Raw genomic sequence first — 26,843 nt, 5'->3', positions numbered from 1 at the left:
ATTGGTATACTTTAAATTTAAGATCACCACGATCCTACACAATTTTAGCTCGATGCCATAACTAATTTGTATATCTGATTTGGAATATCTTCCAGAACTTTTTAAATTCAATCAATACAGGATGACTGATCACAAAGCAAGAAATTCCTGTCTCCTTCACAGGTCTAAAAATGGCTTCCTTTTTTGGGTGGTTTGCTCGGTTTTTGTGAAAAACAACAGTGAAGGTTCAGAAGCCTCTCTAAATACCCACAAAGAGACTGAGCAGCAGCCAAAGCAGCCTTTGGTAATGGTGTCATGCTTTGAATTGCAGATGGCCTCCTGCTGACATCAGAGCAAGATCAGGGATGGGATGATGGGAAAGAAAGGATGTGTTTCTAGGTACCTCCAGCCCTTCACTGTACACTTACATTCCTGGGGCTTGAGTTTGTTGGGGTTTTTGTTTGTTTTTATAAAGCTGATGTAAGGTTTAATATGGATTAGTGATCTGGAATTGTGTCTTTGAAATGGCTGTTTTATACTGTGTGTGACATCTACTTAAGGGTTCCAACCATGCAAGTCCATGGAACTGAGGGCTGGGCTCCAGAACTATGATCACTTTCCCTTTTTGTATATAGCCTAAGTGTATTTGTGCAGAAACAACCATGTAACTTTCCTTTCACCTGCCCAAATGCAGAGAAACATTTAGAATTTAGATCAAAACATCCCTTAGAAAAAGTTAATCTAAAAATCTCCCCAAAACCAATGAACTTTGTCAGCTCTAAAGCTATAATTCCATACAAAAATGTTTTCAGAATTTCATTACTTAAACAGATCCTGGAATTAAGACACTTAATGTCTCTCTTTTAAATTTACTGAACTAGTGTCCTGTAAATTAAAAAGCAAAAGTTTGCAGTTAAATTCAGATTTTATAAGCAACTTGCCTATTTTTAAGATGAAGACACCTCATCAGCTGTCTTCAAATCCTTTTACATTACCAATGATTTGGACTGGGATTCTTTCAAGAACTTTGGATGGCTGCATACAATTTGATAGTGTGTCACTGATAATGAACTGAAAAAGAATTGTTCTCACCAATTTAAATCAGGATTTTAAAATAGAGACAAGACTGACATGCAGCAATCTACATGAGACCCTCTGTGTCATCCAAATAATTTTGTGATATTCAAGCATGGAAATGCATTTGGTACATACCTAGTTCTGACCTTTGCTTAGGACAGATCAAAAGCTAAACACTACTAAAAAGCCATAACATCACTTTTCATTACCCACCAGACAGAATTTTTCCATCAGGCTTCACATTTGTCTCCTCTGAAGGCTGATCTTCAGCTGCTTCTGTGCCTTTTCCAACCCTTCTCTGTCTTATGGTTGTCATGATGCCAGTCACTTTAATTCATTATTCTTCAGCCTGACTCCTAAATGGACACACATGAGCAATGCATCTTCCTACCCAAACAGTCACTTGATACTGTATGAAATATGTGAAAATAGAACCACATCTTACTGACATCGCAGACTTTGACTTATAGAACTCTACTATACCTAAAGTCTCTTACCAAAATGCAAGGTTTTTCTTTAAATCTGTACCACTCAGAGAGCAAGTGAAAGTATAGAAAGCATTATCCTAAGTTTATAAAGACTTATGTTCACTATTTTACATACTCTTGAACAGGTTTTCAGAATGGTTCATTATTTTGACTGCCCTCACTATTTTAGCTCTTGATTCAAAATGCACACCAGGTTCCCCCTTTTTAAAAAGTCTGAGCCCTTCAAAGAAAAATCAGTCTTTTTAGTTGGGTGCCTAAAATATTAAGCCAATCATTTAAACCCTGGCTTTCAGGAAATCCCCAATAAAGGGGGCCAAAACATGCAAAAACGATGCCAGAGAACACGTGTTATAAAAAACTAGAGATAACATTAAAAAAAAAAAGCTTGATGTTTTATATACCATAGAATTTGAGAACATCACAAGACAAGACGCTCAGCCAGTCATTGCCCTATCAACTGCCAGGTGCGCTCAGCTCTCTGAGCACGGTCCATACACAGAACTGCTCTCGCCCCGCCACTCTGCAATCAATGCCATCCCACCCTGAAGGCACAAATCCGCTCCATCCCCAGCGAGCAACAGCTGCTCCTTGCGCTGCCACCGGTGTAACTGGCTGCTGCTGGCAGCGCTGCAGGGAACACGCCTCAACCACGTAACTTTGTTTAATGCTTTTACAGCGGATTAGCTTCGCCTCCTCCTCACACACCTGGGAAAACACATGGGGAACTACGCGAGCTTACGGTTTGGAAGAGCTGGTTTGTAGCACACCTGACAATTAATTAGCAAAGGCAAGATGCTCATCCCCTCGCCGCTCGCTGTGCGCGGTGCCAGCGCTCCTCACACGGCGCTGCCGCAGGGCTCGGCGCCGCCGGGGCGGACAGGGACCCCCCCGGCCCCGCAGCCACGGAGCCCCGGGCCCGGGGCAGGGGCAGGGCCGGGCCTCCCCGCGGCCTGCGCGGCCCCGCGGCGGCTCCCCCCGCCCGCTTCCCCCGGCCCCGCGCCCCGGTACCTGCGGGCGCTCCGCGGGCCGCGGCCGCTGCTGCCGGCGCTGCTGCGGGAGCCGCCCGGGCCCCGCCGCGGGTAGGGACAGGGGAAGGGAAGGGAAGGGAAAGGGGAAGGGAAAGGGGAAGGGGCGGGCGCGGCGCCGGGTGCTCGGCCCTGCTGGGCGGAGACCGAGAGCCGGGGCGGGCACAGCCGCCCGTCACAGGCCCAGCCCCCCCGCCCCGACTGCCTTTCCATCGCTGGTTTGAATTCCCCAGGGCGGGCGTGCGGCGGAAATCCGGCACATCGAGCGACGGTGAGGGTTTAGATTGATGCATCCCTTATTGGGAACGGGGCTGTGGGGCCCGCGAGCGGGGCCCGCTCCCCCCGAGGGTCGCGCTGTCCCGCTGGGCTTCAGCCGGCGGGGAGGATGCTGTGCTAAAATAGTGCCCTAGAATTTATTTGTAGTGTTTTTTAATGTATTTCTCACCGCCCTCCCCCGCCCCATCCGCCCTCCCGATACCGTACCATATATCTGTGATTTAAAAACTGAAATTAGAGCTGCGTCTTCTGTTCAACTCATTATAAGCTCCACTGTATTTCTTGCTTAACTGCACCATAAACGTTTAAAGGGGGAAAAGACTTTTTGTAGCTGGAAGATAACGGCAATACCAGACTTTGTTCTACTTAATGGCTACAACCTACCCCTGCAATAAGTCTTTATTGTAAGTTTTATTTGCACTGTCTTTAGTTATAGTAGAAAAAACTATGCCCCATGAAGCCATAACCAACAAACCGACTCCAGGTCCTATCACAGAAAGCTGGTTCTACTTATCCACTATTTGTAAAGAGGCCAATGTAAAGTAAATTCTACAAGAACAAGAGGTTACAGAAATGGTTTAGAAAACATAATCGGTTAAGAGCTTTAAAAATCCCTGAGAATGCGGGAGTTTACTTAATTCTCCTGTGTTTTATGACACCGTGCATGGATGTAATGGATTTGTATGTGGTAAGTCACTATGCTCAGCTAAGTTTTCCATTTTGTGGGAACGATTGCACAGGACCAGCAGTACAAATCTCACTAACATTCCTGAAGTACTAACACAACCTACATTGCAGAACAGTGTTATTAGAACTAAAAAGTTTGTGTAATATACAAACCTACACAGCTTTACAAAGTTGTTAATGTAAATGTATAGATAATTGTTATAATTGTTAATGTATCTAAATGTTCAGCTGTCACCTTCCTTTTGAAATACTAACACCTATTGTTCGAGTTTTAAATAGCAGAAGATTAGATAGGGGAAATAAAAAATGCATTTTTCCTCAATTCTGTATATTTTAATAAGTCATTTCCTGTTGCAATAAATGTTTAAGTACAGCACTAGGAAAAAAAATGGAGTTATTATTTAACATATTCTCACTGAAGCAATTTATTATTTAGGCAACATGTCCGTTGATAGAAATTTAATGTTTCAAGTTATGAGAATACAGAAAAACTAAAGAGCTTCCAGATTGATATTAATATCTGAAAATTGTAAATTAAAATTCACCAGACTGTGGCTTGCAATCAGTAATACTGATTATTGTATCATTACTGTATTGTTACAATACTGGCTTTTTACTTGCCAAAATAACACAAGGATATTTAACAATATTCTGTTTGCTCATTCTGTTCCAACTAGATCGAGTAGCGAAGTCTTCGTGTTAGTACCCAGCTATCCATAATCCCAGCAAATGCCAAACATCTACAAACCACTGCGCACAGGAAATGGTTGGAAGAAACTTGAGATTTAATTTATTTGCATTTTCTCTTGGATTGCCACATTCAGTACTGTAGAAAGAGCCACCATGAACTAGAACAGCAGGAGGACTCAAGTTCTGCCCCAGTAAGTTTTAAGTCTAAACCTGCAGTATTTTGAGTTGCCGTTGAGCAGCCGTGTGGTGTGTGGCAAATGCCAAATTTCTGGCTTCTGTCTTTTCTCAACTTTCAAAGTTTGTCTGGGTCCTGAGGTTTTTGCTTTTGGGCAAAAGAATCTTAGTTTTACCCATTGTGAATTTCGTTACCCAGCTAATCTTAGGTCAGATCAGTTCTAATGGTGTCTCCCTTCCTGAGCGGCTCAGTGTGACAGCTCTTTTCCAAACATGCCCAGAAGGGATGCAAAACAAAAGCACAGTGGGGTGCATCAGCTTTCTGCAGCAATTCCAACCCTACACACTTGCCAAAGATCTAGGACAGAGTGATTAAATCCCACTGATGTGTGGCGCGGCTCTTGCTCCTTTTCTCCCAGTTCCCAGGGGTGTTACAGTCATCACAGGACCCAGCCAGCCCGGGTCCAGTCCTAGTTGTGATCACACACAACCAGGGTATTTATGGGGGGGCAGAAACTTCTGATGAGGGTCTTGTGCTTTATTCAGCTGAAGTGAGGGAGGTGTTTAGCCCAGTGAACAGGATCATACCTGAATGTCACATCCTACTAGAGAGAGCTTTTTTCCCAGGTTTTGCATTAGAGGAAATGTGAAAAAGCTGCATGACACAGCATTCTGTAGTGTTGCATCTGAACCCGTTTTAGTTCCAGCTTTTATTTCAACATAGTTGGCCCGGGGCCCTAATAATAACAAGAAAATGGCGAAAGATTGCTTGTTTATGTAACTGTAAACCAGGCTGATACCAGCAGTGGGTATTCTGGCCATACTATCTCTTTTCTCCCCAGCAACACCAACTATTTTTTTCCTGAGAAAGATGGGAAGAAAAGCTCCACCAAAGCCAAGAAATATGCTGTATATTTGAAAATAGGTTTCAAGATATATTTTAGCTTATGTGATGGAAAAGCAAAAGTCAATCACCTGAAAAAAAGCTGTTTAAGGCTTTCACTCTTATTGAAATAAGGGAAAAAATTCCCACTAGTTTCATTATGAATTTGCAGTTCTTTCCTCCAGCATGGTGCCACCCTAACTGCCTGCAGGCTTAGAAATATTTTGACTTAATAGTTTCATGTTTCTTCTTTACTTTGATAAAACTTGTATTAGCAGTATTAAAACTAATAATAACAACTAATACTAATAATTTCATACAAGAATAAGAAATGGCAGTACAGTATTTCAAATACTTTTTGATTTCCCTCTCTCTAAACACTGGTTCAGTGTTTGGATTTTCCATATTCATATTTCATAGAAGCCAAATAAAAGTGACTAAGGCGTTTAACAAAAAAAGTTTATTACCAAAATACAATATTAAAGTCAATACGTGACAAACTCCTGTAAAGCAAAATAAATTATTCTACCATTGTACAGTATTCCAGAAGGTAGTTAAAGTAGTACTACAGACTTTGCTTCATAGTTCCAAAGAGTTGCCTATCAGGAACACAATCCTAGAGAGAGCTTAAGGCATGCAGCTTTAATGTGCTGGATAACTTTATAAAACAAAACTCATCCTATTTTGTAAGATACAGTATCAGAATTAACTGCAGTCTTTACATGTCAGTTTTCTAAATTTTTTTATACTTTGGCTATAAAAGCAGTGCCATAGTGTTACAATACCTTTCTTAAAAAAATACATGTACCCATGTCCATGAATATCAAATGCAAATGTAAATTTCTATTAAATATATCTTAACAAATGTTACTTTTGAGCACCAACTGTACATTTCTTCAAATGATTAAATAAGTGCTTATGAAAGAGGAAAATACAATAACTCTGACTGAATCCCACTCTATTTTTCCAGGCCAAGCATTAATCAGGAAGATAAAATATGCACCTATTTTTCAGTACAGCCAAGTATGAATGAAGTTTGCTCTTTAGTGGAAGTATAGGCATTGCAAAAAAAGCTGCAAGTTACAGTTTGTATCACAGAATAAAATCTAATTTAAACAAACAGCACGTGAATAGCTGATCACCGATAGTGCTGTGACTGAAGAGACAAAATAGTTTAAAAGCTTAAAGAAAAGGGAAATTTGCAGTGTTAGTGACTTTGAAATGTGCTTAAAACCCCTTACAGAACATGCAACCAAGCCAACCATACACTTTTGAAAGCAGATAACCTGAGAAACAATTTGCTTTCAGAAAAACTGTACGTCTGTAATTATTTCACATGCAGAACTTCTGACAAAGTCCATGGGAATTGTGAGTGGGTAACTAATTGCAAGCAGCATGGAGACAGCTAAAAAAAGTAAATCTCTGTGCATATGGGAAAGAATTCTTTGTTGGCATTTGTTAGGATTGATAATGGTCTTTAGAGACAAGTAGCTTTCTACTGTTTTACAGAAACACATGGTCAAAAAGAACAAAGCAACAGGATGGCAAAGAACAACTGTGAATAGACACATCCTGCTTAGTAATCCCATGACACTGATTCCTGGTGCACTGCAGTGTGCTGCAAGTGTGGCTTCCACATACACCAGAGCTGTTCGTTTCCATTCAAGGTTACTGGCTTTTTAAGTCTTGGTTCACTGCCATCTCCTTCTTAGCTTATGAATAAAAGTTTTTCATTTTTTATCTTTCACTAGCTGAGCAACTTTTACATAATTACACAAAAATAACAGTGTGGTAAATATTGTTTCTGTGAATACTGACTGGTAGTTTAGCATTACTAGGGATCTCACTGTCCTTTAATTTTTCCAACAAGTGGGATTTCTGAATGAGGAAGTTGAGATATATTCCAGATAATGCAGTATTTTCACATTAATTCTATGCTGAAGGTAAAATAGCAGTGTCAGTAAGACAGCATGAATATCCCATTAAAAGTTCATTATCTCCACTTGAATTTGGGATCATGTAAATAAATAATGTGTTTTTCAAATGTAAAATCCATCTGTAAGAATATGAAAAATAACTATTAACTGAAAATAATGTATAATTAACTTCACATATGTATTTAAAGTATCTCAAAAATTCAACACAAAAATGCTTTGACCTTACATCCTGACCAATTCTTCAAGTCAAATGTGTACTTTCTGCTATCTAATTTATAAACAAAATAATATCTATTTAACCCAAAAGAAGTCGTCAAACTGAGGAATCTCTTGAAAACAAATATCAAATGTACTTCAAGTCTTAGTGCTTTTACCCTGGCCTCTACGTTTTGTGCTGCTTCAATGAAGCTGTGACTTCTGTTACTGTTTTCTTTTCCTGGTTGCCACTTCCAGGCAGTGCTAGCACAATACAGACACTCCATGTGCCAGCCTCTCACATTTAGAGCTGCAGCTGATTTCTGCTGGCAGAAAGGTGTAAATAAAGGAACAGAAACCACTGTTTTCCTAAGAGTAAGGAACTTTATAAGTACTGAGCTACTAAAAACCAGGTCACTGCATCCCCATTTCAGCGCTAGACAAGCTGCTGTGCGTCTGCCATTCACTAAAAGCAGGAATACATGCCTGAACTAGAAAGTTTAAATCTGGCTGCTAAAGGGCTTCTTTGGAAGTGCTACTACCTCCCTTGATGAAACTTTCAAAAAATTAAGTAGCCAACCTTATAACCTTAACAAAGTTGTCAGTTAATTAGCCAGTATAATAATATTCCACACTGATACACAGATGAGTATCTACTACTACCAACTGCTGTAACTGTAAAAACAACAACAAACCAAAGAAAGCCCCACACTGTAATTTTAGAAGCTAAAGGTTTTATAAGGGTGAGATTTCTGTGTGTTCCTTAGACAACAAAGTAATCTTTAATTCCCTTTATCAATCTCTACTATAGGCACTAGTAAAATTTATTTAATAAGTGACTGGATACAGCTTTGGCTTAGGACATTGTTTGCCATGTCTTTTTTTAAATATGATTTTCTACACGAAAATTATCTTTCAGCTCATTATTTCTACAGTTACAGCTCTGGCAGACAAGTGGGAAATTTGGCCAGCCAGTGGCATTTCAAAGATTGCCAAAGCACGTAGGCGTTTCTCAAAATCTCAATTTGTGCTCACCTACATCTTTTGGAATCTACATAGATTTAATCTGCATCACTTTGTGGCAATTATTGTTAATATCTTGTTGTCATTAAAAACACTGCTCATCCATACAGCAAAATAATCACCAAAAAAAGGAAGTGACATTATAAGCTTTTCTCTTTTAAAATAATTCAGCTGAATGTGTCAAGAAAAGCATGAAGAAACAACAAGGTTATTGTTACAAAAAATAATCTGTTACACACTATGAGTTGAAAAGACAGCAGTTTTGTAGTTAGGATCCAATCAAACAAACACTTATTAACAAAATGCTTCTAGGCCCTTCACCTCCTGCTGCTCTAAATCGATGGAAAGGATGGCAGTCTTTGTTGAAAAATGACTTGGGAGTTTGTAAGGACCTAAAAATAGGCTGGGAAAAATGGAACTCCTGTGTGTGCATGCAACACACACATGCCCTGGCCCACCTCCCCTCTCCCCACCTTCCAGAATCCAGGCAGGGAGGTTTACAAGATCATATTGTAACATTTTTATCTGATCAGTTGCCACATCATCTTTCAAAAAAGAGGGTAAAAAAGTTCTTTGCTGAATTACTTGGAAAACAACAAAGAGGGAGGAAGATAAAAGCTTTTCAAGTGATTCAAAGCTTTCACACCTTTGGGTTTTAAAGTACTGTGCTGATGCATTATTACTGACTAGTACCTGACAGGAAAAGAAAACCAACAATCCTACATTCTTGGCACCATATAAAGAAGTAACAGGTTAAAATGGATCGTTCCATTCTCCACACCTTGTATTTATCTCTTAAATGATTCATCGGGCCCTGGTTAAAACACTGTACTCCTACTGAAACGAACTCAGGACAGGGAATCAAGTTTTGCTTGCAATTCTTCTCTTTAACAAGTTTCTCAGGCAAAAATTAGCAAAGAAAGAAAATATTCACTGTAGGAAATCCTCTCTTAACTTACTGCTTCACCTAGTTTGTATTCTGAGCCGTGCTATGGTCCTTGTTTAGAATGATGTTTATGATTTCACCCTCATGTTCTTTCATATGATCCAGCAGATTTTCTTTGTTGGTGGACTCAAAACCACAAATGCAGCAGCAGAAGAGAAGAACACAGTATTCTGTGCCAAGATGGGGTAGAGTGGAGTTCTTTTCTAAACTGCATGAGGTATTCATCAAGTTAGGTTTTTCATTTTCATCAGAACCTGAAATTTCATTTGTAGTCTGGTTAACTGACTCTGTAAAAGACACCAAGTTGTCTGAACTTCCTAGTATAGGTACTGTACTTTCATCTGTGCCTTCCAGTAAGGTTTTGTCAGTGAGCTGTCCTTGAAATCTGAAATAATAATAAAAACAAAAACAAGTATTAAAATATACAGCTGTTACTTTTTAATAGGAACTTTATTTTAGATCAGGGTTGGTCTTTTGAAAGATAACAGGGCTTGACAGTAAATCAGACATACCTACTGCTTTGTGAAATTGCATCATTAATAGCCTTGTTCACTTGTTCATAGTTATAATTTTGGTCACTTGCATGTTTCCACATGTGGGACTTCAAGGATGGAGGATGGCTACATACATATCCACAGAGAGAACATCTGGGGGAAAAAATGGAGAAGGAAAAAGAAACATTTAGAAGTTAAAATTTATTAGTTGAGTAATGATTTAGTTTTTCCAAAAGGATGAGTAAGCAGAGAGATCCATGTGAACCTTCTTGGTCCCCCTTTTCAGTTCCGTAACTCAGTCATGTTACTTTGCAAGGTTTCATCCTGAAACTTAAGACTATTTTTAGGGTCTGAGAATTTTTAAGTCTAATTTTTTTTATTTCTTAAACAACTGAATTAAAATCTTATCTGTTTGGCCTGTTGAAACTGTTTAAGCTCTTCAAAAATGCAGTATTTCTGACAAGTGCAGAAACATCTGGCAGGGAGGTAGTGAGCTCTCTGCCATTGCTCTGAACCAAGCAGGAGCTGTGTAATTAGCACTAATTATGTCAATTGAACTAATAAAGTCTTTCCTGCTGTAGAAGGTAGTAGTTTATTAAGGATCACAGAGCTGTTGAAGTTGGAAGGGGCCTCGTGAGGTTGCCTAGTCCAATCCAGCCCCTCAAGCAGGATCAGCTACAGCAGGTTGCTGAGGACAGGTCACGTTCTGAATATATTCACAGATCAAGATGCAGACAAGTCATCATTTTCCCCATAGAGTTTTCCATCAGCTCCGGTACCACAACACTAAATTTTCTATTTCCCTGTAAAACACCATCTTATGCAGTAAAGAACAAAATCTTGAAGACTAAATCCTATTTACAGAGAGAGTAGTGTGTATTTATGGACAAAAAAAACCCCAAGACTGATCAAGTCCTGTATAACCCTTTTCATGCACAGATATACATCAGAGGAGGCTTTTCTCTGTGTTTTCTAAGATGATAAATTAGTCACCTCAGCATGAAGAGGATGAGTGATACTGCATCACATCAGAGCAGGATCTGTCTTTTGGACAAAAAAAGCTACTTTGCTCAGCTACCTGCTGCTTTGGAAGGATTCAGTTCCCCAAATCCCATGGAAAAGATCAGAATCAATCAAAGGTGACCTTGTTCTAATAAATTGTAACTAGGAATGCATCTCTGCTCAAGCAATGGGATCCCAGTGTGTTACTATGATGAATCTGTTAAAATGACCACAATACAAGTATGATTTTGTAAGTTTTTAAGCCCTTTTCAGAAATATAACCTGGAAACCCAGGAAGGCCTACGTGAAACCACATTGTACACTAAATTCAGTAAGGTTTTACGACTTTTCTTAATGACAGTAGGGTATAGTCCTTAAATGCCCTGCAAATAATCACATACAGGAAACTGTTTCTGCTCAACAGAAGACTATGGAGAACAGCAAAAATCTCCCAAGTGAAGTGAAAGCACGGTACATTACCTTGTTTATGTAGCAAGAGAATTCTGTCCTGCTGGGGAACAAAAGGCATGTCCTTCTAGCTCACTTTTCTCTACTGCTTGATTTGGAATGTAGGATCCTATTTGTCCCTTTTCCTTCTAATTTGGACCCTTACAAAGAAAATGGATGCTTTCAAAGATAGGTGGGCGCATTCTCAGATTGGGAATAATAGCTCTAATAAGGCTGTAACAAAATATATCATTACATAAAAGGCAGACCTTATAGTTAATTTATAGATAAAATTAGGCCAAAATAATTTGTTTTTGTAAAACACAAAGATCAACAAATAATCAATTCCATTTAATGTGCCCGCTAGTCTTACCATACATATGATTTTTCTGTGTCACTAACACTGCTTGGTCAGTGGTTTGGGAACACAGTCAATGAAGCCACAGGCCAGTGTCCATTTTTATCCCCTTTTAAATACTCTCATTTTTTGAAGCTCATTAATTTACTCAGGTGATTTACTAATAAAATTTACTTTGCTGAGAACAGTATCTTGTGAGCCAAATACTGCTGACTATTTTAGCATACAGTTCAAATCAGACAGAAACTCCAACGGCTTTTAGCATGCTGCACTACAGTTAATGATCATATACTTACAGTGTAGTTACAGTATATGCAACACTTTCTCAGAGAAACAAAATTATTTACCATGGAGTTTAGTAGTGTAAGGCTTTCAATACCATAGCATGACCTGCCCTACTGGTTGACTTGTGCTGAATTAAACTTTACTGTTCAGGTGTATTCTAAATTGACACACTGAGGAAACAATTATCTTGCAGCTTTGGATAGATTAATTCCTTGGGGATCAGGGACCAAAGTGTGGAGGTTTTCAGTAATCTCTGGTAATATGAAGAGCACTCAGCAATAGTGTGGGAAGTATGACAGCTGAGCAAATAGAACTTAATATTTCTAGGAACATTTTGGGGAAGAATGCAGTGGAAGCACGTTTAAGTTGTGGAAGCAGCTTTTCTTGAGAAGAAATCTTTATGTGAGCGTGCTTTATCTGGATTCTTCATATTGCCTTTGAAATCTTCCACTACGAAATATTCAGAATATTCACAATTTTCTTTCCTTTCCCAGCTTCATTTTTGTGTTGCACATTAGTAGTAGACAATTACACATTTATGCCAACCGTCTCACATATATATACACCACTCATATCTATGGACAGACTATAAGGGACACTCATCACTTAATGACTATTCATACTAATTCTTAACTAGGCAATGCCCACCTGGATTCCAACTGACATGTACATCCAAAGACTGTGCCTAGACTGGGATATTAAACAAAGCCAGGGAACATTCCTGGATACTGGAATTTACCCATCTATAATGTTAAATGTTAGAAGTGCCACAGCATGGTTTTGGCACATACAATTTCCCGAATAATTCCAGGCATGCTTAGGTAATTAACATGGCCCAGAAACTACTTGCTCTAGGCAGTTTGTGTGCAACCACCACATTCTGGAAAGCAAAAGCTGAATACTCTCCCAGAGGGAAGTCATAGACATGTTTAATCAGCCAGCAGAAGCATCACCTGGGAATGCCATGGCAAACGTCTCTCGAAAAAACCCAAACAACCCCAAACAACCATGTGGAACAAAGAATGACTCTAGGAGGGAAGGTAATAGAATCTGAACACTGCTTTAACATAACAAAATCCCCGCTGTCAGAGCTTTTTGCCACATGAGCCCCGTTACATACTTGTACTGTTCCAAGAGCTGCACTGCCTGATGCTCCTGGGGGTGCCGCCTCATGTGGCACTTCAAGCTATTCATATTTGTGGTGGCGAAGTCACACACGCGACATCTGAAGAGACAACAACAAGTGAACTAATCTGACAATTCACTGCTGACACTGTTGCAAACCCAAATCTACGAGAATGCAAAGGCACCTAGAAAGACTACAGCTGAGGACTAACAATATTTACACAAGTCCAAGCAATGACTGACCTGCAGTTGTTGGGCAGTGAGAATCATCTGCAGCCCAAAAAAGCCTCCACCTTTCAGCAAGCATCACTAGGCATACAGATTATGTTTCTTCCTGAAATCTCTCTCGTACATCTCTGCTGATGTGGGTAAGCATCACTGAGTACAAGGGAAGTGCGGATGTAGGTGACTGGGTGCAGCCCTACCAAAGGCACAATGTGACCCTAAGAGCTGCAGGGGATGGAGTGTATTTAGACAAGAGCTTTGCTCTTCAAGAATGTGTGTTGTACTTAATGCAACAGCAATGTTCTCATGACATTGTAAAAGCCAAACTAGTAATAAAACATCCAAGTTTCAGGGCTTTATTGCTGAAAAAGAAGTCAGTGACAAGATGAACATATTCAGGTTTAAGTGCCCTAAGTGTGTCACATCACGTCATTTAATTTTTTCTTTTCTGTTTTTACTTCTGTCGCAGTGTCTTTGTATAAAACCAATACATGTTATTAAGAAATATCAATATACTACCACACAACCCTCCTGTATCTACCATATTAAAACAGAAACCATAAAGCTCAGCTAAAATTCTTATATGTATTCGTTAAAACTTCAGATGTTTCTTTTTTGAAATGATAAAATGTCCAGTTATAAAGTCTGATCTATAGCGTGAAACAGTTTGAGACTGCAGGATACTTAGCCTGAGAATACTCACTATATTTTTGAAAGGATTTAATTGTGCAATATTAAAATCCAAAACGTATCAAATCTACCAAAACATATCATTTAAGGCTGTACACCTTAGTTTCCAGCACATGTTGTCAAACAAATAATAAAACGTTTACAGCTCTCAGAATGGCAGCAATATAGTAGGTTGCTATTTGATACTATGGAAGGCTTGAGGAATTCACGTTTCAGGAGAAATACCATAAATACTGGATCATTATGGTTTTCAGATTGTGGCTTAAGTATCCTGCCAGGTTTTCAGATTTGTCTAAGGGGTTTATGAAAAAATAGTAAGAGAAGCAAGGCAGATGGGTAGGTTTGTATTTAGTATGCAGCAGTCTGTATCGCCAGTGGAAAATTTCCAAGGGTTCCTAAATCAAAACAGGCTGCTCACACCAATTTGAAAACTACCACGTACAAGACACTCTACAGTATCTGCTGCTCCAACCCCACTAAGTAATAAATAATGGTAATAGTGAAGGTTCTGAGGAGAAAAACAATCTATTTGTATTCCGCACTTGCTCTCTGAGTACACATCTTGTGAATTTTTGCCAATGTTATGGGGTGTCATTATAATGCACAAATCAAAATACAACACATCTTCTGGGTCTGTTTATCCAAAAGAGAAAGTCCCTGGCTTAGCTCAGCATTTCAAGGTGTTGAGTTTCCAGAATTTACATTAAAGATAGAGATGTATTGCTGAGAAAGTCTATTGACTCAGATCTATTTTCTAGCCACTAGAGAGGGACAGAGATCCACACTGAATTAGCAGAGATTGAATTTGCAGGAATTTATGCAGCAACCAATAGGAAAATGCAGGATTTATTTTTTTTTTGCTGGGGACCTCAGCTGTAGTATTACAAGTGATTTTAGATACCCAAGTTTCTCTCTAAATCCATATGGTACCCTTGTAGAAAACTTACAAAATATGATCCTAAGTGAGGATGTTACTATTGTTTGAAAAAGATGAGGCAGCTGGTGACAAGACAAGGGCAGAATTTTGCCACACTCTGTAGCATGATGTGTAAAACAATAATATGACAATGGAGAACATTTTTGCAACAAAGCAAATCCAAAATGAACTTAGGTGTGCAAGGACTCTTGAGAAATATATTATTACTGTTGGCCAAAGTGCAATATTATAATTATTTTCCTCTCCACATGTGAATGCTTCAAACTTAAAACAACTAGTAGACTGCCACAGCAAAAGATGCACTCTGGAAAAATTGGCAAATCTTAATTACATAGTTTGACTCAACCAGCAAGTGTGGTTCCTTCAAATTAGCAGTAAAATAATGCAATTGCAGTTCTTTACCACCACCTTTCCCAACTGTATGAGCAGTTCAGCAACCCTGTCAGAGGTAAGGCAGGCCCTGCACCAGCCAGCAGTGGCTGGCACTCACCTGTATGGCTTATCAGAGTTATGAATCCGCCGGTGATTCCGGACACCAACGTAGGTTGTGCTTGTGTAGTCACAGACATCACACCTGAACAGCTTCTGAACTGAAGACTTGTTTCCTATTGAAACAAAATCCATTATTTTAGAGAGCTGTGCTCAGCATCGTAAGGAATTCTCGGATTATAATTTCATCACAACTGAATTAAGAAACACGAATTAACATTTTAAAGTAATAGTTTTGAACGTCAATAAATATTAATACTTTTAAAGTATTAAACAGGCAATAAACACAGACATAATAAAAGTATGGTTTATTTTACCATGCTGTTCTGCATCTGCCCTGACATTTACTGGAATTATTAAAATTTTAGGAAAACACATTCTTTCTCTCTATGCGGACACTTCCCTTCTCCCTGCAGTTGGGTAAAATCCTGTGTTACAGCAAAAGGTGATAAAATGTGGAACTGCTGAACCCAGCAGTTTCACTGCTTTGCAGAATGCATCAAATCAAAGGAAAAGATGGAGATTGAGAATGTATGAGTTTCAAACTGGCAAACAGAGAAAAGAAAAACAAAAGACCTCCCGCAGCCTCTAAATCCTCTTTATCATCCAACATACACTCACAATTTCTGAAAGATATGAGAGAATAAAAAAAAGAGATATTGACCAGATGTCTTAATAAGTAATTTGGAACTTGTCCAAATTCCTAAAAAGCAATTGTAACAAAAGTATTTTTTTTCCTTCCAGAATGAAAACAACTCTTGAAAAATTACTGGTTGCAGAGACAAAGGCTAATGACTCCTTAAACATAGGAAAATGTGTGCCCATGAGTGCACAGTTGGAATACTTTGAGATGTGTGCACACTTTAACAGCCTTGTTCCTGCTCCCTCACTGAATAACAGAACTGATTTGGGTTAAGATACTAACACTTGGGAAGAGAGATGGCATTTTTTATGCAGGTAATTTTCCCATTCCAGCCTATCATGCTGTACCTCATGCATTTTTTTTCCTTAGACTGAATTTTCTCATTATCAAAACAATTAAGAGTCATTATAGTAAAACTTTTTTAAGGAGACATTTCTTTTCCCACAGGCAGGCACTGAATTATGCCAGAAAGGGTTCTAGATATATTATTCTGATGGATACAGTCACAAAGCTAACTTAAAGAGTAAGGGAAAATTACAATTAATTAAACTTTCACTCTAAAATTTAGTACTTTTGGTTCAAGATGCAAAGTAATTAGGTAAGGCTGATAACCCCCAGAGGGTTACTGTGAAGAATATATAGTGTATCATATAAAGTAATATAGTATATTATATAAAATTGCAGTCTGAATGCAAAGACAGTCTGAAATAAAATTGGAGTATTTCTGTGTGTATCAAGATAACTGAAAATATATTTCCTATATTTCATTTTAAAACATGACACAGTGCTCACTCTTTAGCATTCTTATAAGAAATAATATGGAAGTAATATACAACATCCACTCTTTGCAAGTCAACCTTAAAGCAAAATATATTGGAATTTTTCCTACAATATGGTCATAGAGTAAAATATATTAGTTTTGTTTTTCCTTTAATGTAAATTACCAAAGCAATCCTCATTATTTACTTGAGGACTTTGGAATTTATATTTCTACATTATTCTTTTATGAAAGCACATTCATGTAGGAGACCTCAACTGTATCAAGGACACTCACTGGGCTGCAGATCCATGGGAGAGCAGGGGCTGTGCTCTGCTTGAAGGGGTTTTCCATCTTTAATTCTGCAGCTTTAGAATAAACTACTTCCAAATGTATTTTCTGTTATGAATTTGGTATTTCAGTGGGCAGGCAGTTTAAAACCAACAGTATCTAATGAGATTTTTAAAGCATTATGCAAACATATTAGCTCCAGCATAGTTCTAAGAGGCTCACACCCAGCAGCACACACTTCGGAGCAATTATTTATACCAATCACTACTTTATATTTATTCCTTCCACAAAATGCACATAAATTATAATACATCACATAATCTCTTGCTGTTACAAAATAGCACTAGTGTCCCTCATCCCATCCACTGGCTTATTTCTTGTGGGTTTGGGGCCTGTTTTGTTTTCTGGATGGAGACTATCAGGTCTCCTACAAGTGAATATGGAAATGACAGATCTTTGTTGCAGCAGCAGTAACAGGTGCTCCTGTAATGCTGCTTATTACCCTATTCCTTCATTATTAGGCATTTACAATCCGGTCATATCCAGTCTCATAATGCTCCTTTTAATTTATTGTAAAGCCATGATGAATAAAGAGACTTTTAGGACTAACTATTTCATAAACAAGAAATGAAACTGTTCCAGCTCAGGCATCTTTCACATAAACAGATGCTATGCCATAAACTTCTTTGTTTTGTGTCGCTTTTTAGGGATGACATCTGTTTGACAAGAGATTGCTGTACTGCAGTGGTGCTGCAATTTGATTATAAATTGGTTCTGAAATAATTTAAGCATTCCACAGTATGAGTTAATAAAAGTTTAAAAGGAGAACTGTTTTCATTCAAGCCACATTACTAAATTTCATGTGGGGTAAACAATCAATTAAAGTGCATGGCTGTAACACTTGTATAAGATAATAATGAGAAAAAAATATTTATAAAAACATCTCTAAATTAATTGAAAGCAGGCAGATTTCTTGAACAGTGGCTTCCCTTTCATGGAAGTTAAATTACAAGATCAGGATATAAACTGTGCAACAATCTCATGAAACATACTGATTTTAGAAGCAAATAGGACTCTTGATTTTCACATTACCAGTCACATTACCAGGACTTTAGCTCAAAAAGTACAGTATTTCCCCAAACCTGACATGTTTCAGGCATTGCAAGGTAGTTATGCCTGTGTCACAACATCTTTAAAAACATGGTTTACAGCAAACAAAACACTGTCAGAAGTAATAGTCCAAGCTGTGCTTGTAGATAATTGTAACCTGCTGAACTAGTAATGTTTTATTTCCTATCACTTCCATCAAAACATTTATGCTATTGATTCTGAAGAAAACCCCCACTATTTAATAGGAAACATTCCCACTCCCAGCAGACCCTCTGGCCATTTCCCTGTCTCGCCCTGGGTTTTGGATGGCTCTCTCAGGCTTAGGTCGTGGGGATGTACTGAGCACTACAGATCAATTTCCTGAATTTAAATGCCTTCTGCACTGATGAGAGCAAAAAGGAGGTAGGAAGAGTCATTCTACCCGAGGCTGATAAGGTAATTAGCTTTTAACTTGTATACTGAAAGCCAGAAAAGGAGGCAGCACGAGCTAAGAGAGCAGAAGGCAAAGTTGGGAACTCATTCTGTTGTGACGTACCAAGTTCATCCACCCTGGCTCCTGCTGGTCAGTACCTTTTCTCACAAGGAACTGCATCCATTTCAACAACTTTTGCACTCACTGAGCAGCTGTAGAGGAGAGAGTAGAACCCAGAAATTTCCACTGCAACCTAAGTAACTAATAATAATACTCTAATAGTAATTAGAGTGCAAATTTTGCTGTCTAAACAAATGAGAGAGCACAGTTAGGACAGAAAAGAGCTTTGTGCACAAAATGGAAATACTTCAGATCGCAGTTGTTCAGAGACTATCTAATTACTAGTATTTATCCATAAAGCTCTAAAATTGCAAAATAGTAATAATTACAGTGTTGCCTTCAAAATAAAAATGCTGTAAATATTTTCAGTAGCTGTAACTCACCAGAGAAGAGGATGCATTCACACTGCAATAATACATAGTGGCTCTCCAGTGCATAGAAGGGATTTTAAGGCCATTTTCTCCTAAACTTCAGAATTTGGTTATTTTTTCCCCTATTTGATTAGCTTAATGCATCGAGGGTTTGTTTGGTTTGTTTTTGTTCTGTTCTTTTGCTGCTGTTTATGTTTTGAAAACAAACACTATTAAATTAGAAGCAGATACTCAATTAAACAAACATGAGGCTCCAAGCAACCTGGTGTAGTGGCAGGGCTTGGAAAGAGATGAGCTTTTAAGTCCCTTCCAGCCCAAACCATTCTCTGTCTCTGTGAAAATGCATACTTACTGTTACCCTGGCAACTATTACAGATACAGGTTGCATATTCAGAATGTCTTACATTTGCCTCACTAGGGCTAAAATAAATTACTCATTTTGGACATTACCATAATTAAACAGAAATTTCTAAACTCAGAAGGGATGGCATTGTATGCATATGCTGACAGCAAACTACATTACCACGGTGACTTAAAAAAACAGGCTTTCTTTTGTTTAGTTCATTTGGAAAATACTGTAGCTGCTAAGGAAGGAAAAAAATATTTTCTTCTTAAAAATCCAGAATAATATTGCATATCAGTTGTTTTTCACAAGAAGAAATGCAGTGTTTAATTACTGGGGCTAAAAATATATTACCTAACAATAAATGCCACTTCAAGATTGACCATGGTAAATTTTGCCCTCTGAAAAGAACATACATTTAAGGTTATGAACAGGCACGAAAGCATTTCAGCATGAGAGTTCTTAAAACCAGTTACACAAATACAGCAAACAAGTGATGTTATGGGTGACTTTTTGTAATTTCAGGTGTAAATACAAACAGTACCTTCTCTGTCATCTGCTTCGTTGGAAACTATTAGTTTGTTAGCTGTAGCTGTAGAGAAGATATCTGGAAGACTGTGTTGTTCTCTTTCATGATTTCGCAGCTGGCTCTGAAAAAACAGTTTCTAATGTTTAAATATACACTGCAAGCATACAGTGATCACTTGGAATATTGCAATCACCTGGGACACTGTTACTCAAGCTTTAATGACAACTGATATGAAATGTATATTAACATACATACAGATTATCCCTTAGGTAGTTTTACTACAAATAAAGTAAATATCATGAAGTAGTAACATAAAGGATTGATGAGAGTGACTGAGAGGATTCTATGATTTGTGTTTATTTAGAAAATACATTTTGTTCTTTCTTTATTCCCACAGACAAGTGGCCAGAGTACTTCCTCCAAAATCATACTCCAAAAGCAGTATTAGATTAGCGGCTTGTGTGAAAATTAACTCAATTTTCATATTGCTTACTGACTTAAGAATACACCAGTCCTGTTTCTACTTGCTTGGGGAGGAGAAAGAAGAGAGAGCCTTTTGCTACCCTACCCGTGTATTTTTTTCAAACCAGGACTAAATGACAATAAACATGGCAGAATTTTTACTATCACTGCCTCCAAGAGATTCAGCTCTACAGCTAGATACTGATGCAATCTTTTCTGTATTCCTGAGTACTGAGTTGAGTACGTAGGAACTCACTAATGCTTAAAATAGCAATTAGGAAAATGGCAGAAGTGTATTATTCTGCTCTGGTATGTAATCTTTCAAGTAGAAGTTCTACAGAATATCCAGAGCAACACAACAGTGGAGAAAAGAAAATTATTTCTGCTTTGATGTGGCTCATGTTGCCCTCAACTGCCATTATTGTATTTGCACACTCCCAACAGGAAGGCATGTTTGAGCATTCTTTTAAAGTTTTAGGTATTAAGTTCTTCAATGTTTCCATTTCTTCCTGCAGTTGCTATGTGGGCAGAAAAACAACATGGTATTATTACGTCCATAAGATAATTCTCAAGAAAAAAACTTACGTGAGGAAGCAAGTTTATTTCATTGGGTAAACCAGAGTATGAACTGTATATTCAGCAAGGTCTGCTGGTAATAATCCCTACTTGTAATTACAACGAAGCCAGGATGTCAGACTGAATTAAATTAGAAAGAGGGATCACCAGTTACTACAAAAGTAGCAAAACAGGTTTTTTAGCTACTCTAGACAGGCACGGGGAAGAGCTCTACCTTATAGTGGAAGGACTCCTCGCACTGCTTGCACTGGTACATGCGTGCTTTGCAGTGGTTGATCATGTGGCTCTCCAGGTCCTTGCTGTCGCCGGCGATGTGCTCGCAGATGGGGCACTGGTAGGGCTGCCGCTGGCGGTGCACCCGCAGGTGCTGCTTGATGTAGCCCTTGTTGCCGCTGCTGTAGTGGCACAGCCGGCAGCGGTACGGCCGCTCGGCACTGGGGATGAACTCCACCAGGTTACTCCCAGCGATGGTTGCATCGCTGGCGTTTTGGCATTGGGCATTGTCTTGTAATTCTTTCAGGATGTCATCATCAGAAGCGTTCTGGTCTGTCCTCTCTTTCAGTTTTTCAATGACAGTGAGCAGTGACATACTGATGCCCATTTTAATTGGTGCTTCTGACAACTCCGGTCTCTCTTTCTTTATCTCAACTATTGCACACTCACTTTGGTTTAAGCCACTGAATTCCTCTGAAGGATCCTTAAGTGAGGACACCACTTTAGAATGAGCCATGCGTGGGCCATCAGCTCCTCCCTGTCCTGCACCTGCATCCACAGCATCTTCTCCAGTCAGAGCCCTGAGGCTGGACCGTGTCAGCTCTGCAGCTCTGATTGGCATTGTAACAAGAGCTTCTGCTGCTAAGGAGTGCAGTCGTAAAGACTCTGAGTTTGTCCTCCGTCGTGCAGGAGGCACATTTTCATCGGCTGTTACATTTTTATTAGCGCTTAATTCATTATCTTTCTTCTCGTTGTTATTCCATTCTATTATTACTTCTTGAATTGCATCTGAATGATAAACTTCATCAGGTTCTTCGCAGGTAACAGAGTACTCCTCTGAGATCAATTTTTTCTCCATTTCAATGTCAGTGTTCATTAAGAATGGCTTTTGTAAGACATTTTCTTCAGCACCTGGCAAACGCTCTACTATGACATTAACATGACCCTTTTTATTTGGACTACAACTGATAATTTTCTGTGCTGATGACAGCAGGCTGTCAGTTATCAAATTGTCTGGTTCTGTATCTGATACAGTCTCCTCTACAACCTCTGTAGTAGGAGAATGCACCACAGACTCACTTAATACCTCTTCCTCTTTTACATTTGTTCCCACGGGCGATTTACACGACAGTTGCTCAGAATTGCAAATCTGAAGCTGAAGAGAAGGCTCACTATGGATATCAAGTTCATTGTTTTCCAAAGAAAGGACAACTGTATCTACACTGTGAGGCGTGTGAGTTACAACTGTCTCTGACAAGCTGGTGGTTTCATTTTCTTCCTCAAAGATGGGGTAGGAGCAATCAACCTCCCCTGCATGTTTCCAAGCGTGTGTTTTCAACATTCTCTGCTGACCACAGGTGTACCTGCAAATTAAACACCTGTACATGCCATACTGCTCGTAGGTGTACCATTTCCTCCTACCCACTTCAGGCACAGGAGCAGACTGAGTTGTATCCTTACATTCCAGATTTCCTGTCTGATCAGTCCCTGATTTGACACTTCCTTCCACTGGCCCTTGCAGAAATGAACTTGTGACATTGACACACTGCTGCACTTTTGTCTGGATGCTGTTTTTACCACCATTCTCGTGGTGATTTTGGAAGTGGGATTCAAGTTCTTCTTGGCTTTTGGAGGCAAAATGACATTCTGAGCACATTAATATCACTTCATTTTTCTGCCCATGTTGTTTTACATGTTCTTGTAGAGCTAAGAGCGAAGGTGATAGAAACTTACAGAGACCACACTGGTAGCACGTCACCTTTTTTTTGCTTTGTGGAAGACATTCAGTCACAAAATAATCTGCTTGCAACTCTTCAGTCTTTTTAGTAGCAATCACTGAGAGCTCGATTGCTTTAGCCGGGATTTCACAAAGATCCTCTGCGTCCAAGGACTGCGCAGAAGCATCAGCATGGGAACGTTTCTTCCCTATTAAAAGGCATCTTTGTGACTTCTCACTTTCAACTATTTTGCTCAGCTTCTGGATGACGTGGATCAAGGGATCAGTTTTACATTTTCTCTGATCTTCACTGCTCTGCAGTGTTGGGCCAATGACTGTTTCAGAAATCAGCACAGCCTCCTGCTCCCCAATATTTGGCATCAATACTGCAATGCTGCTTCCTTCTTCCATAATACCTATGCGAGAAGGAAGGTTATAAAAAATAAGGATTTATACATGCACAATAATGAAAATACAATCCAGTACCATTTACATTTCTCTCTCTACTAAACATAGAAGCCTAATTCCACTAATCCAATAAAATTTTTCAGAACGGCTATAGAAATAGCCAAAGGTGTTGGGGACATTTAGTGGGTACTGTGAATGCTGTTCAATACAGCTGGAGAAAATAATTCCAAGAGAGCCTCCAACAGGCTGCCTCCAAGTTGTACAAGGGCAAGATAAATATTTTCAAGTGTAAGCTGAAGAACAGTGTTCCAGCTATTCTCTTTTTCTTTACAAGCACTACACATTTGAATGCTAAACATTAAAATACCAATTGACTGTAAGTGGCATATTGATGTTTAAAAGCATGGTATGATATGAAAATATATTCCTAACATACTTTGATACACCAATGCTCCTAAAGCAAATGACAATTTGCAACAATATAATTTACAAAAACAAGCAATTTTTTCCTTGAAACGTTAGGAGAAAAAAGTAGTTCTGGCATTTACTTGCATTCGTCATTTTGGTATGACTACTTTAAAGACCACTCAAATGTCAAATCACATTTCTCATTATACATGTAATTTTCTAGAAAACCTACTAATTGTAGCTGTTTCTACAATTTCTTAATTGTAGGGAAAAATCACTTGGTACTATAGTTATAAAGAGCAATTCTCTTCTGTTTTGAGGGAAAGCTAAAGGCAGTTACTATTTCCAACTACTCTCCTTTAAAAATATCAAACCATAAACCACAGGCAATAAATGTGGTAGTGTTGGAGGTCAAATTAGAAGCCAATGTACAAAAATTTACATGAAAACATACCTTGTGATGTGGGCAGAGCTATGGGGTGGGGGGTGAATGAGCTGGACAAAAGGTCTTACAGTTAAATTTACTTCTGAAAAAATGTCTAGAAATAACCTATTCAAGTGCCACTACATATACATACATATATTTTACACAAAGTCTTTACATACTTTGTATAAAATTGAGAACATAAAGACATGAGGGATATTTATCAGTCATCTTTGAAAAATTACATGAAGTTAATGCATGTGGATTTTTAACTTTTGGTTTTTGCAAGAAAGATACAGAGGCCAAACCAATAATTTCCAGAACTGGTCCTAAAACCCCATGAAATCCACTCATTTCTACTTATGGATTTATTATACAGCCTTATAATGCACAGACACACCTGAGCAGGTTCTGTGGTGCCACTTTCCCACTACAGAAAAATTCTGGGTAGAACTACTCAAATTACCTTCATCTGCCATTCAATTTACAATTCATGTTATCATCAGAACTATAAATATAAGCAATGTTAATTTCTTAGTATCATCTGCACCTCATGTTAAATACTTCAAGTTGAAAACTAGTATTTGAAATCCACCCTAATTCAGTTATATATAGAAAGAACCCACTTTGCTGTTTGTTTCATACTGTCTGTAACATGTTTAGAAACCATTATGAAAAACGAACAAATTGGCTTTTTCCCCTGAAAGCAGATTTAAGGGTTAATGTCAACTTGAAATATTTTCAACTTGAAAATGAGTTAAGAAAAATTGGTGCTACTTTAAATGACACTTGGTACTTTTAAAACTTTTTAAGTAATGCTAAATAGGCAAATATTTTCCCTACCTGAAAACACCTGAAAGCAGCATAAAAACTAGGAAGAAAAATCCTTGACAAACTTCATAAAAGAAATATGCTGCCATATACTGTTGCTACGTCAAAAATGCAGAGAGAGAGAGCACCTTCACGTGTATTGATTTGGGATGCTTGGGGCTGATCCCCGTTATCAGATGCATAACTATGGTACACACGTGCTATGTCGTTCTTTGTTTAGAGTTTAAGGCTTTCTGTTGCAGACTTTGGTTTTTAGAGGGATGGTAAAAACTGTACAAAAATTATCACAGAATAAGTTGGAAGGAAGCCACAAGGACCATCGGATCCTGCTCCTGTCCCTGCACAGGACCATCCCCAAGAGTCACACGTGCCCGAGAGCACGTGTCCAAACGACCTACACAGTAATTAAAATATAGCGTCTGGGCAGGTCAAAAGGACCCGGAGGGGAAGATGCAAACCCGAGAAAAACGCCTCCGAGTTGCCCACTGCACCCTGCCCAACACCCGCCAGACCCGCGCGGCGAGGCAGGGCGAAACGCCTCCAGGGCTAGGAAAAGCCAACCACGCTTTGCACAGCCTGACTCGGAGAGAGCGGTGTGATCGCATCGCGGCTCCCGAGGGCAGGGAAACTGCCCCGGCCGGACACCCTCGTGCGGGACGGCCCGAGCCCCGCTCCCCGCCCCGCGGGGCCCCGCTCGGAGCCGCAGGTGCGCTCCAGCAGCGCTCCGGGCGCGGGGCAGCGGCGCCGCTGCACCCGAGAGGAGCGAGGAGCTGGCCCGCCGGGGCGGCAAGGCGGTGAGGAGCGGAGGGAAGGGGAGGGAATGGAGGCAGCCCCGGGCCCGGGAAGGCTCCGCCGGGAGCCGCTGCCGCCCGCGGCTCCGCACATGGGCTGCGGCGCGTCGCCCCGGAGCGGGCGGGCCGGCCTGCCACCGCCGCGCCTGGCGCCCTGCCTGGCACCCGGCCGCCCGCCGCCGCCCGCCCGCCGCCGTCGCTGCCGCCCGCTGGCCCCGGGCCGTCCCGCCCGGCTCTTTGCCGGGAATAACGGAGAAAAAGCCCGTTTATCCTCACCTCCGGCCACCGCTTCAAGATGGCGACGATGGAGCCCCTGTCACGTGTGCCGCGGGCTCGGGTCAGGTGACCAGCGGGGGGGCGCCGCCGCCGCGTCAGCGCCGCCTCCCGTTGCCATGGAGACGGGCAGTGACGCTGCCGGGGCGCGGCGGGGCCGGGGCGGCCCGGGCACAGTGCCGGCCTGTGCGGCACTGGGGAATGGCACAGCCCTGGTGTGGCCCAGAGCCGCTCAGGATGGTCCCATGCAGCTGGGACTTCAGTCAGAGTCTCCAGGTGCTCCCCCTGCAGCTCCACTATTTATGGGATCCGGCTCCTGTCAGACCAGAACCCCTCAATATTCCCATATCCAGGGCCAAGCCTGGCAGCACGATGCACTGCAAAGATTGTAGTCTCTTTCAGCACGGTTTTCGATGGTAAACACCAGTAGTTAAAAACTCAAAAACATCCACATTTTGGGTCTAAAGCTGTCAAGGTTTAGCAGTTTTAAGTGGGCAGAAATTCAGAGTTTTATACGTACACTGCATGTCAGGGACAACCTTGGGAGCTACGTACCAGGAATGTGGCGAATTTGTGAGATATTTCACAGAGACTGAAAAATGGGGGGAATAATGAGCTTCAAAAGTGACTTCAAAAATCCAATGTTCATTTCCAGAAAGGGTCTTGAAGTGTATGGATGTGGAGATTTGGACTTGGACGGATCTGGTAAAATTGTAGGAACTTTTTGCAAGG

At 40.0% G+C, this 26,843-nt stretch overlaps 3 protein-coding genes across 9 annotated transcripts in view; 1 reads left to right on the top strand and 2 right to left on the bottom strand.

Annotated features, from left to right (window-relative positions):
- Nucleotides 1–2,682, bottom strand: part of DPY19L3 (dpy-19 like C-mannosyltransferase 3) — a 35,587-nt gene extending 32,905 nt beyond the window's left edge. For 4 of the 6 annotated variants that reach the window (XR_007206458.1, XR_007206457.1, XM_048317135.1 and 1 more), the window contains exons 1-2: nucleotides 2,553–2,682; nucleotides 1,270–1,412 (exon numbers count right to left, since the gene is read on the bottom strand). Coding sequence is in view for 4 of the 6 variants with exons in the window: in XM_048317135.1 (XP_048173092.1) it covers nucleotides 1,270–1,372 (103 nt within the window). In the remaining 2 variants the exon portion in view is untranslated. Of the gene's footprint in view, nucleotides 1–1,269; nucleotides 1,413–2,311; nucleotides 2,412–2,552 lie in introns of those variants that run through there. The other 2 variants (XM_048317133.1, XM_048317134.1) reach the window with 2 other exon arrangements.
- Nucleotides 2,683–5,724: 3,042 nt separating this feature from the next.
- ZNF507 (zinc finger protein 507) lies at nucleotides 5,725–26,173 on the bottom strand. 2 transcript variants are annotated; one of them, XM_048316730.1, is made up of 7 exons: nucleotides 26,115–26,173; nucleotides 21,261–23,392; nucleotides 20,024–20,129; nucleotides 15,434–15,548; nucleotides 13,087–13,191; nucleotides 9,893–10,027; nucleotides 5,725–9,765 (listed from the first exon to the last, which is right to left on the bottom strand). In XM_048316730.1, exons 2-7 carry the CDS (start codon nucleotides 23,385–23,387, stop codon nucleotides 9,402–9,404), a joined length of 2,952 nt encoding a protein of 983 aa, XP_048172687.1. In that variant the 5' UTR covers nucleotides 23,388–23,392; nucleotides 26,115–26,173; the 3' UTR covers nucleotides 5,725–9,401. The 2 variants fall into 2 exon arrangements, with proteins under 2 accessions (XP_048172687.1, XP_048172688.1); XM_048316731.1 differs by lacking the exon at nucleotides 13,087–13,191.
- On the top strand, nucleotides 25,868–26,503 carry LOC125332337 (bcl-2-binding component 3, isoforms 3/4-like). The gene has a single exon (XM_048317101.1). The coding sequence runs from the start codon at nucleotides 25,868–25,870 to the stop codon at nucleotides 26,501–26,503; it is 636 nt and encodes a 211-aa protein (XP_048173058.1).
- The last annotated feature ends 340 nt before the right edge of the window (nucleotides 26,504–26,843 follow it).

Source organism: Corvus hawaiiensis, chromosome 12 (assembly GCF_020740725.1).
Source record: "Corvus hawaiiensis isolate bCorHaw1 chromosome 12, bCorHaw1.pri.cur, whole genome shotgun sequence".
Classification (NCBI taxonomy): domain Eukaryota; kingdom Metazoa; phylum Chordata; class Aves; order Passeriformes; family Corvidae; genus Corvus; species Corvus hawaiiensis.
The sequence above is the reverse complement of the archived record's forward strand: the minus strand, read 5'-3'. Positions and strand labels throughout refer to the sequence as shown.